At 46.6% G+C, this 11,369-nt stretch overlaps 2 protein-coding genes across 30 annotated transcripts in view; one reads left to right on the forward strand and one right to left on the reverse strand.

Annotated features, from left to right (window-relative positions):
- The window catches only part of ZBTB25 (zinc finger and BTB domain containing 25), a 55,638-nt gene extending 52,202 nt beyond the window's left edge, over window positions 1-3,436 (reverse strand). For 2 of the 19 annotated variants that reach the window (XM_016926220.4, XM_003314371.5), the window contains exon 1: window positions 1,891-2,633. In XM_016926220.4, coding sequence (XP_016781709.1) covers window positions 1,891-2,633 — 743 coding nt within the window. Of the gene's footprint in view, window positions 1-640; window positions 1,704-1,786; window positions 2,634-2,709 lie in introns of those variants that run through there. The other 17 variants (XM_063793538.1, XM_063793537.1, XM_063793539.1 and 14 more) reach the window with 17 other exon arrangements.
- The window catches only part of ZBTB1 (zinc finger and BTB domain containing 1), a 29,710-nt gene continuing 20,513 nt past the window's right edge, over window positions 2,173-11,369 (forward strand). For 2 of the 11 annotated variants that reach the window (XM_054666650.2, XM_054666647.2), the window contains exon 1: window positions 3,031-3,169. The gene's annotated coding sequence lies outside the window, so the exon portion shown is untranslated. Of the gene's footprint in view, window positions 2,422-3,030; window positions 3,170-5,698; window positions 5,837-7,402; window positions 9,988-11,369 lie in introns of those variants that run through there. The other 9 variants (XM_001170591.7, XM_009427937.5, XM_054666649.2 and 6 more) reach the window with 8 other exon arrangements.

Below are 11,369 nucleotides of genomic sequence, written 5' to 3' on the forward strand. Positions count from 1 at the left end.
CCTCCTCCCCAGCTAGACAGCCTGGCTCCTTCACATTCCCCTCAGGAGATACGGTGGAAGCTCACAGCTCCACTTTGTAAGGCATAGAGGGCAGCTGAAAGTCCTGCTTGGCCTCTCTGGGCAACCACAGGCGCCAATAAATCAGCCACAGGCGATTCTCTCATTCCCTTCCCGGCTGAAACAGAAGCAAGATATAATGCAAAAGAGCACTGATTGGACTTGAGAGATAAGCGATCTAGGCTTAAATTCTACGGCAAATGACTGTATTACCACAGCCCAGGTAATGAGCCTGTTTCCTCAGGCTTGTAACATGAAGACAGTACCATCTCCTTTTTGGTAAAGACACAAAGTTCATCTACGAAAGCAGCTAGTATGATATTTGGCCCACTGCAAGCACTCAGTAAACAGCGGCCAACTTGAGCAGAATCCATCTCTACTACATGCAAATAAGACATTCAAGGTAGGACTGGACAAAAAAGGTGTTAGCAGGTTACGTGGGTTCCTTTCTGTTTTCTTCCTGACCACACCTTGATATTTCACTGACTGCCAGCTCTCAGAATTAATCTATTCCATGTCATATCCCATCAGTGTTCTGTTCCCTATTAAGGAGTTGATGTCCGATAACGGATTCACGATTTACCTTTAACTAAAATATATCCAGATTGTTAAAGAAGACTTTGATGCCTTAACATAAGGAAGCAACCAATGCTGCAAATAATAGAGAACAGCAATGAAATTTTCAGGGGTGGCTGGGGGGTGTAGGCTTTCAGTTCCAAAAATACACCATAGGCGGCCTACCTCACCTAGAAATACTATCAAACCCACACAGTGGCCATGCCTGACTTCTCCATAACCTGAATCAAGCCAAGTATATATAATGACCTCCGCCGGATACATTCTCTACAGGTGAGTGGGGTAAACTGGCACTGCGGTCCTGGCATGGTGGAGAGTGCAATCACCAAGGTGTCTGGAGCCTTGGAGTCTTAGCTATCAAGAGGTGTAGCTAGCTCCAGCTACATCACGCTCTTCAGGCCTGGTGTCTTCTCTGTAAAACGAGAGGGATGAAACAGATTTTCTATAAGGCACCTCTCGGCTCTAAAATTTAAGATTCCAAAGTGTACTTTACGCACATGACAGAATCTTGTGAGAGGATCAACAGCTCTGCCAGGACTTGAGTCTCAAGAGAAAGAATGCCAAATTTAATCCCTTGGGGTGATGCGGGCGCTAACTGTTGAAACATGCTAGGTGCCGTCAGGTTCCAGGTACTACGTTGTGCTATGCGCTGCCTCCGCAACTGGTAACACCTGATTACTCCAAATACTGAGTGCCAGAGAAGACGGTGATAAGATGGGTCAAGCTTCAAAAAGAAAAACCGGATTTGCTTAGAACAAGATAAACATAATTTGAAGATAGAAAAGGGGGGGATGTCTTCTTGCCCTAGAAACGAGGTAATCACAAGCTGGGAGTGGAAACAGTAGCCGCAGCGTCCTCCCAGCATCTGGAAAGTCGCCCGCTCGTAAGAGGGGTCGGCGCTACCCGAGGGAGGCCGCAGGCCTACTGGGGTTTCCTGCTGGGGGTCGCACCCGGACCCGCGGCCGGGACGGCTCTGCACCTTCGCGGCACCCCGTGTGCCACCCTGAATCAGGCCCCGGCAGCCGCTCCTACGAGCAGCAAAGGGTGGTTCTGGGTATTGTCGGCCCAGCGCTCACTCGCGGATGTATTTTCCTCCTGTGCCCTGCCTGACATCTCAATCGGACCAAAAACACCCCTCTCCCCAGCTACTTGCATCTGTCCCGCGACTGGTGCAGCTGCAGGCCGCCGCCCTGGGTGGCTCGCGGCGGGAGGGACTGAGCCCGGGGCAGCCCACAGGGGCAGGACCGCGTCGCTTACCCAGATGCCGCCGCGGCGGCAGGCCGACTCCTCCGTGCAGGAGGGGCGGGCTCCCAAGCCGCGCACTGCAAGCAGTGGCGCCGGCTCACGCACCCCTCGGCCGCCTCTCGCGCGGCTTCCCGCGCCGGCAGCCCGCGATGGCCCCACGTGACCGCGTGTCTGGTAGCAGGGGAAAGAGGGGCGCCAGCGCCGGGGTGTGCGTGCGTGCGTGCGTGCGTACGTGCGCGCCCTCCCTCCCCAGTGGCCGGGTGGGGGTCGGCCCGCGCTCTGAGTGCCGCCGCCACAGTTCGCAGTTGTGACTCTGTAGGCGGAAGCATAGGGACAAGCCTGAGCGTCACAGGCTCCCCACAAACAACCGCGTGACTCGGGGACTTTCCCCAGGGTGTGCAAAAGCACAGGCACCCCCTCAGTTCTGGGGTGAAGGTGGGGGTGGGGAAGGATGCGCCCGCGTGTTCGCTGGGGAAGGGATGAGGGCGCGGGGCCAGGGAGGCCGAGCCGCGGGAGCCTGGGTGGAGAGGCGGACTGGGCGAGGTGGGGCATGGCGGGGGAAGTGACTCAGGGCCAGAGGCGGCAGGCCCACGGAAGGTGGGGTCGGGGGGGCGCGGGGACTGGGCGACCCTGAACCGACGGGACAGGGCGAGGTTGCCGGAGCACTCGAGGCGGACCGCGAGTGACGGCCCAGCTGCTGGGCCCAACGGGGCAGGGGTCTGACATCTGGACGGAGTGGGAAAGCAGCCTCGCATCCTGCCCTGGGGAGTCGGGAGGAGCCCAGTCCCATCCAGCTGTGCAAACAGGAGGAGGAGGAGGTCCCAAGCCTACCCTTGAGAGGGGCAAGAGGGGTGGTCAAGCCGCCGCCGCCGCGACGGCCCCCGCGGTGCGGGTTGCGCCAGCCTCCTCGGAGCTCGACGCAGAAACTTGTTGCAACAAACAGGCGACCGCGGGTGCCCCTAGCAGCCAGCGGCAGAGTGGGTGGGCGGGCGAGAGGGAGGGGAAGGCTGGCGGACGCCGCAGCGAACTGGTGGGCAGACCCGGAGTCGCCGCGTAAGCGGGGCCGGCTCAGTGCGGTGCGGCAGGCGCGGCTGTGCGGCAGCGGAAGTCCTTTGTTGCAGCACAGTCCCTGGCAGAGCCAGAGTCTCTCCGCGCAGCCCAGCCCGAGCGCCGAGCGCTGCGCGCCGCCGCCACTGCAGCTCGCGGCCCCTTCGCCTCCGCCCGCCTTTCCCGCGGCTGATTTGCCTTAAACTCCCTAAAATCTCCGCAGCTCTGGTTCCTGTTGCGGCCGGTAAGTATTTGCCAGTTGTGGGGCTATTTGCGCAACTTTGGCCCAGGCTGGAGGGCGACGGGCCGCGGGCCTGGCGGAGTGCGGGGCCGGAGCGGCGCCGATCCGTGCGGGGAGCCGGAGCGCGACGGACGCGCTGCGAGGACCCGGTGACGGGCGGCTGCCAGGCCGCCTGCTTGTTGCCGGCGCGTCAGGTCCCGGGCGTGCGGCCTCCCTGAGTCGGAGGCAAAGCCCCTACGGAGACTAGTTCCCAAATTAGTTACCTTCTTTTCTTTCTTTCTCTGCCTTTATTTTTTTCGAGGGGGGAGGGGAGGTGTAGACGGGAGGCGGGAGAACCCGGTTGATTGACGTGCCTAGAGCCCGCTTCTCTCAACTTACAGCTGCGGCTCGGCGGCGGGTGGGAGGGGAAGTGTCCCGGAGCCCGAGGCTGCAGACTTGGGCGCGCTCCGAGGGAGGAGGCGTTAAGATCCGTGCAAATTCTTGCTACGCTGTTTCCCACCCCCTCTCGCCGGCACACACGCTTTTTGTTCAGTAAAAAGTGGAAGGTCTGAGTTTGGGAATTTTAAGTGGAAAAGATCTGTTTCTTGGGAAGGGAGTGCTTTCGCTTGCAGCGGTGGGCGCTTACTAGAAGTTCGGTTAATGTGTTGGATGCAGATCGGGAGTCGTTACTACTAAAGTATGTAGGCAGGGTCTGAGCTCAGCCACCCCACCCAGTCTCCCTTTCTACCTAAGCAACGCGTGTACATGATCTGAAGGGTTGACATGACATTTTCTAAATTGGGCGAATCAGGAAGAGGTTGATGAAAATCCTTGACGTTTTCTGGGGATAGGACATTTGTGTGTGATAACGTTCTTAAATCGAATTTCAGTGTGGCAGTGCACGCAGATTCTAAATTGGTGTTAGTGTATTTCCATACGGTATGTATCAGTACAAGAAATAGTGTTCCCTTTGACACTCGAACCCAAGGAGTGGTCCGAGGCTTTTTGAGGCAACCTAGGATCAATGTCTCTGAAGCAGATTTGGTGAAGGATGCAGGTCTCATAATTTACAGAGCAATCACAGTCTTCTTTGAAACGGAGAAATTAGATTCCATGAAATTTTGTTAGTGCAGATAGATATGATGTGGAGAAACGGGGAAAATTGAGTACAAAAAGATGAGGCTTGAATGATGGCTGGCCATCATTTGCTCAGAACCTCAAAACTTTGCTTTTGAATCACTTGCTGGATATCTAATAAAGTCTCAATAATAACTGGATGACTTTGGGAGCTAGAAAGGGGGTTCCTCCTCTTAAAGAAACAGGAAACTGGGCCGGGCGCAGTGGCTCACGCCTGTAATCCCAACACTTTGGGAGGCCGAGGCGGGTGGATCACCCGAGGTCAGGAGTTCGAGACCAGCCTGGCCAACATGGCGAAACCCCATCTCTACTAAAAGTACAAAAATTAGCCTGGCGTGGTGGCGGGCGCCTGTAATCCCAGCTACTCAGGAGGCTGAGGCAGGAGAATCGCTTGAACCTGGGAGGCGGAGGTTGCAGTGAGCCGAAATGGCGCCACTGCACTCCAGCCTGGGCAACAAGAGCGAGACTCAGTCTCAAAAAAACAAACAACAACAACAACAAAAACAGGAAACTGAAGCATAGTAGAGGTGAAATGCTTTTCCAAAGGTTAATAAACATAAAGTCTACAGTAGAGTCTAAAGTTAACCTCTTACATTCGTTTTATGAGCAAGCAGGCTTTCTCCATTAATACCACATTTTCATGGTATTGAATAACTCAGGTTGAACAGTCTTTCCTGAAGCCTTTCTATTCTTCCCACTCCTAATACGATGGCCTACTTTTTTGGGGTTTTTGTTGGGAAGGGACTGGTGTATCATTGTCAGAGAAAAGAGAAACCATATTTAACCAGGGCCTTAGCAGGGCATGAGCACAGTCACAGCCACTTGCTCTTGACCTTGTGCTTTGATTTCAGTTTAACACTTCTAAATTTTTGTACTGCTTCCTCATTCTCCTCTTTTGCCAGGCTCTGGGGAAGATATAGTTCATCGACCTTTTTAAGAGTATCTCGTTTTCTTTGTAGCATCATTTCTCTTTCTAATGTGCAGGAGAAAAGAAGTACCTGCTTTCAGACTTGCCCTCTAGCCAGGAAAAGCACTAAGCCTTTGGTGCAAAGGAGAGGAAACTATTTGGTATAGAAATACAGGAAAATTTCCATAGATTTTTGTTAATAAGCTGCAATCTGTTGTCTTCCCCAAAAAAATGAGGTATATTTGAGAAACATCTTCTTGAGAGGTCACTTTGGTCTCTATAGAATGTTTTCTCCTGACATTTTCTTCTGTGCTAGTATCTCATGCTAAAATGGTGAAATTATTTTTTCTCATATTCTTATGTGAACCAAATTAAGGGTTACTCATGTCTATTTTTTCTCAAAATGGAAATAAGTTTTTTATTATAAAATCCATGCTCTTTGAAAAATTCAGCCTTACTGAAGTACATAAAATACAAAAATGAAAGTCATTTTGACTCCCACTCCCCAGAGATAATCACCGTGTACAGTTAATTCCTTGTTTAAAACGAGAGAAGGCAACATTTGATCACAGCTGAGTGTGCCTCACTCTGCCTGGGGATGGCCTGTGGTGATTCATGGACTCATGTTCTCTGTTCACATTACTCAGGTTGGTAAGAATTGCCAGGTAGAGGAAAGGGGAGTGTTTTGCATTGGGCTGATTTAAAATTATTTGATTAAGTAACTGGGCTGCTATTTTAGGTTTGTCCTTATTAAATACTTACTGTATCATGGTGGGCTATTTTTCATACTTTGTTCATGTTAATGTTGTTGCCCAGCCTCTGATGGATTGATTTACAGCAGCCAAACACGTGAAAACAAAAGCAAACCCTCACCTTTATAGAGAGTTTCATAATTTATAATTAGGAAGGAGTGGGTATACTTGCCATGAAGACCACTGCCAATATATCCCTGTGCTGATATGGGATGGGGCTCCTCTTGATCAGCACCAAAGATTGCATGCTGAACATATGGAAAGGAAATTGGACGAAAGAAGGGTCAATGACCGCTGTTTTCAGATGTGGCATGGAAGAGACTGATACTGGGGAGGAAGCGGCAGGGACTCACTCCTTAGCCATGTGTATTTAAGAAGAATGAACTGTGAAGAAGTTGATGATGATCTAAAAACAGAGCCCCAAAATAGTACATAGAAAGTTAATTACAACATTGGTTATTTGAGAGTGTTGGGGACGTGGGTGGTTTTTATACTACTCTGTCTTTGAATTTAAAATAGTTTTCAAAATAAAATTTGAAGATTAAAGAATTAACCAGATTTTCTTTTGTCTATATGAGATGCATGCAGTCGTTTTTAGAGATGAGTTCCACCCCCACTTTGAAGTATTAGAAGCGGCATGCTCTGGTGGACAGTGGGGAGTTAGCAGATGGAAGGGGATTTAGGGAAGGGACTGGACATTCTTCCTGCAAGATGGAGCAGTAAGAGAATGATGAGAGCTTTTAGATTCATGAAAAAGGTGACTCTAGGAGGCTTAGAATGTTCCAAAGGGGCACTTCAGCTAATAGTCATATTCAGAAGAGTGTTGTCTGGTTTACACAAACTGAAACTTAGGGCTTTGAATCAAGAGTCTCAGCTTCTACTTACAAGATAAGCAGTTTTGGGGAAGTCAGCCACTGAACCTGTTTCTTCATTTGCAAAATGAGGATAATAAAAATACCTATCTCAGGGTGGTTGTGAGATCAGTTGTATAATGTATGGGAAAATGCTTTAAATTTTAATTTTAATTTTAATTTCCAACCACTATATAAAAGTTGCCATGATTGAAATAAACAAAAAATTGATAAGCAAAATAAAACTTACCTGTTTAAACATTTATTCATTCAAAAACTCATCAAGTATCAACTAAATGTCAGACATTCAGTAATGACCGAGATACTGCCCTGATGTCAAGGAGCTTGCAGTAAAGCAGGGGAGCCAAATAATTGCAATATCTGCCTTAAGTGTGGTAACAGAGCATCACAGTTGGGATGATGCATTATTGGTACCATATTGTTGTATGTATAGGCTGTTTTGGCAGCACAGAAGAGGCATCTGCCTCACCCTAAGATCAGAAAAAACTTCCCAAAGAGGCCAGGCACAATGTCTCTCACCTGTAATCCCAGCACGTTGGGAGGCCTAGGCAGGCGGATTGTTTGATCTCAGGAGTTTGAGACCAGCCTGGCCAACATGGCGAAACCCTGTCTCTACAAACAATACAAAAGTTAGCTGGGCGTGGTGCCGCATGCCTGTAGTCCCAGCTATTCGAGAGACTGAGGTGGGAGGAACGCTTGAGTCTGGAAGGCGGAGGTTGCAGTGAGCCGAAATTGCCCCATTGCACTCCAGCCTGGATGACAGAGCCAGACCCTGTCTCAAAAAAAAGAAAAGAAAAAAGAAGTCCCAAACAGAGTGAGCTAGACATTGAAAAGGTTCTAAGCAAAGGAACAGCATGTGTGAAATGGCAAGGCTTTTGGTGTGTTAGGTTATTTGGGATCAGGGGGAATCTTAAATAAAGCTTAAAAATGGAGTTAAGTTTCTTAGAATGAACATACATTTTATGATTTTTTTAAATTGGTTTCATTTTGTTGAATTTCAATTATATGATTGTGATGTTTTCAGGATTTTGGTTTGAATTAAACAAAACTGGAGCCACAAAATTGGAAACAATACAATTTTTTAAAAAATGTGTAGGATCTGGCCGGGTGTGTGGTGGCTCACGCTTGTAATCCCAGCACTTTGGGAGGCCGAGGCAGGTGGATCACGAGGTCAGGAGATTGAGACCATCCTGGCTAACATGGTGAAACCCCGTCTCTACTAAAAATACAAAAAAAAAAAGTTGGCCGGGCGTGGTGGTGGGCGCCTGTAGTCCCAGCTACTCGGGAGGATGGCGTGAACCTGGGAGGCGGAGCTTGCAGTGAGCCAAGATCGTGCCACTGCACTCCAGCCTGGGTGACAGAGCGAGACTCCGTCTCAATTAAAAAAAAAGTGTAGGATCTGCTCAAAGAAGGAAACTGGGTAATCCCTCCCATCATCATAGAGAGAGCTGTCTCACCAGTTATTCATTCAGTAACACTTACTGAATACTTAATATTCCAGAGAAATGAAAAAGCCAAAGTCCTCGCCTTAAAGTTGCTCACAATCTCATGGGGGAGACCAACACATAATTATAACCAATTCTTATTTAGCACTTACTCCATGAGAGATATACTTAACAATAGTTCTTCAGAGGTAGAAAGGATTACCATCCCTTCTCTAAGCAACCTTCTCAAGGTCACACACTTAATAAGTGGCAGAGCCAGAATTTGAACCCAGGCAGTCTGGTTAGTTTGTGCTTTAACACCTACTTTATGTAGCTGTTCTGATTATTAAAATACAGTGTAAAAAGTGCAAAATAAAGAGGTAATACACAATGAGATCAAAACCTAAAATAGTGGGAGAGGAAGGTGTTACAGAGGCTTTCTGCAGGAGGTGATAAACTGATTTTTAAATGATATCTGGGAGGTTCAGACCCAAAGAACCAATCGGCATGAGTAAAACTGCAGGGGAAGTAAGAAATTTATGAAGTATACTGGGTGTGTGTGGAGGAGGGTGAAGGTGGTGATGAGCAGTTTTATGTTGCTTGAACATGAAGTTTGAAGCAGGCAGTAGCTAAACATGTAAGACTAGATGGGTGGGCATGGAGGGCTTTGTATGCCTCAATAATGATTTTATACTTTAGTCTGAAGATATGTGAGGGGAACCATGGTAGAATAGTGTGATATGATTTTTCTTCTTCATGAATCATCTTCAAAACAGCATTGCTCTGGGAAGAAAAAGATTACCTGAGAGTGAAGGATTTGAGAGACTGGTTGAGGAGCCTATTTTAATAACTCAGGAGTGATAATAGAGGCCTTGCAAGAGCAGGAAAGGTAGGGATGGAGTAGATGGGCAGATTTGAGAAATATTTAATGGGAAAATTGGCAACACTTAATGGTTGATTATGAGGGAGAAGTTCTAGGTAGCTCCCAAGTAGTCTAGGTGATTGGTACATAGTGGTGGCAGCTGAGACAAAATACAGGGAGGGGCATTTTTAAGTGGGTTCCAGACAAAATCTGAGTCCACAGAATTAGTACTTTGAAATAGAAGTCCTACAAAACGAACCCTAAGAATATAAATGCCATGTGCAATAAGGGATTTCCTGGTGAAGCGTTTTTAGCTGAGAAGAGCCTACTGTTTACACAGTGCCCTCTGGTGGTCAGAAGATGCTGTGCTGTCTCGTTAGGATGAATGGATTAAAATATACTTTTCCTCCTGCTTCTGGAGGGAGAGAGGAATATTCCAGAAGCCACTGTGTTCCTTCTGCTTTGTGGATAAGTTCATTTCTTAGAATATAATGCAACTGAACTACAGGAACATCTCACTTATTTGTAAGTTATTTGGTTGGCAACCTCAGCTATCCAGTGCCTTGGCCTGATGCAAAAGAGGAGGGAAATATGATCGCCTGTCAGCAAAATTCAGGAATTAAAACTTTACATCTTACTTATGAGCATTTCCCTAGATCTTCAGAAGATGTTGTGCTCCCTCTTTAGGATGAATGGATATGTAGATTCAATTTTCAATGAGTTTTTGTCTAATTTCACAGCCAAGAAGAGATTGAAATGGTGGGCCACAGGAGATCAGCACACCTTTCAGAAGTGACAGTTGTTGGCTTGCAAGTAAAGAGACAGAAAAATACTAACTAGCCAACAAAGCCCAATCTCCAAAAGCATAACAGTCTGAGGCCATTTTGTGTAGGTGCAAACCCTTGCAAATTTGAACAACTACTATGTTTCAGCAAAACATAATTGTTTCAGAGGAGAAAACAGCCAGCCAGGTGATGCTATATGTGTAGGCTGCAGTTAGAGTAGTATGAAGAGCCCTAGACCAGGATTGAGGAGACCAAGGTCTTATCCTGACAGCCACTAAAACTAAATGTGACTTTGAACATACCACTTAACCTCTTAGGGCCTCAGTTTGCTTTTTGATCTATAAAGCAGTGGGTTGAACTTGATCATTTCATAAAATTCTATAAACTGTAATTATGACATTAATTTTTTTAAAATTGTACTGTGCTTGGATTGAAAAGGCAAAGGAACATTTGTCATCTCTATTTAAGAGTCCTCTGAGAAGTATGATTATCCCAATTTTATAGATGAGAAAATTGGGCTTAAAGAAGTTCCCGCATAGCTAAACTAGTGGTAGAGTTTGTATTCAAACAAACAGTATATGCTCTCTGGCTTCTTTTTTAATTCCTTCACTTGACAAGCACATATTAAGTGTCAACTATGTGGGAAGAGTGTGCTAGGCACAAGGAAAACAAAGGCCATTAAGCCTTGTCCCTGTCTTTGAGGCTTCAGTACAGTAGGCATTGCTGTATCACACTGCTCCTTGGATCTCTTGTCAGTGCTAATGATACAAGTAATACTACTGCACTGTTAGGCTTAATATACAGCTCCATTATGTCTTTAGGGTGTGGGTATAAAACTAAGCCACCATTTATATTATTGTTTCTATGGGAATATGTGTTTCAAGTTCCAAATAAATTAAAAATAAAGTTTTAGGATATAACCCAGTTATAATTGCAGAACTTCCTGTACTAAGTACTGAATTTGGAGTCTAATGCACAGCCACTAGTGCAGATAGTGCATAAAATTTTCTAAACTTGATCGTGTTTGTCACTTAAGTGCGTTGAAATAAAACCTCTTATCTTTGGGAGCCTCTACAACTGGTTATTCCTGGAAGTTTCAAGGAGAAACCCAGAGAATGTAATAGAGATTGGACCCTATACCCTGCAAGATGGTATTCTAGGAAAGAATTTTGCCAATGTGACATTATTTTTATAGATGGCAGAATCTTTAAGGTCATGATCTTGGGCTTAGACTCATATTGCCTGTGTTCTAATCCCATGAAGTCCTCTCTTTGTGATATTACAAAGGTTATATAACACTGTATGCCTCTGTTATTTAATCTTGAAAATGAGTCTTATAGCAGCATCTACTTTGTAGGGTTTGTTACGAGGATTAAATGCTAAAATGATACTTATATATGCATACATACACATAAAATGATACCTATATATGGATACATACACAGATATGCACACATACACACATACATGTATATACATACATGT

Source organism: Pan troglodytes, chromosome 15 (genome assembly GCF_028858775.2).
Source record: "Pan troglodytes isolate AG18354 chromosome 15, NHGRI_mPanTro3-v2.0_pri, whole genome shotgun sequence".
NCBI classification, from domain to species: Eukaryota; Metazoa; Chordata; class Mammalia; order Primates; family Hominidae; genus Pan; species Pan troglodytes.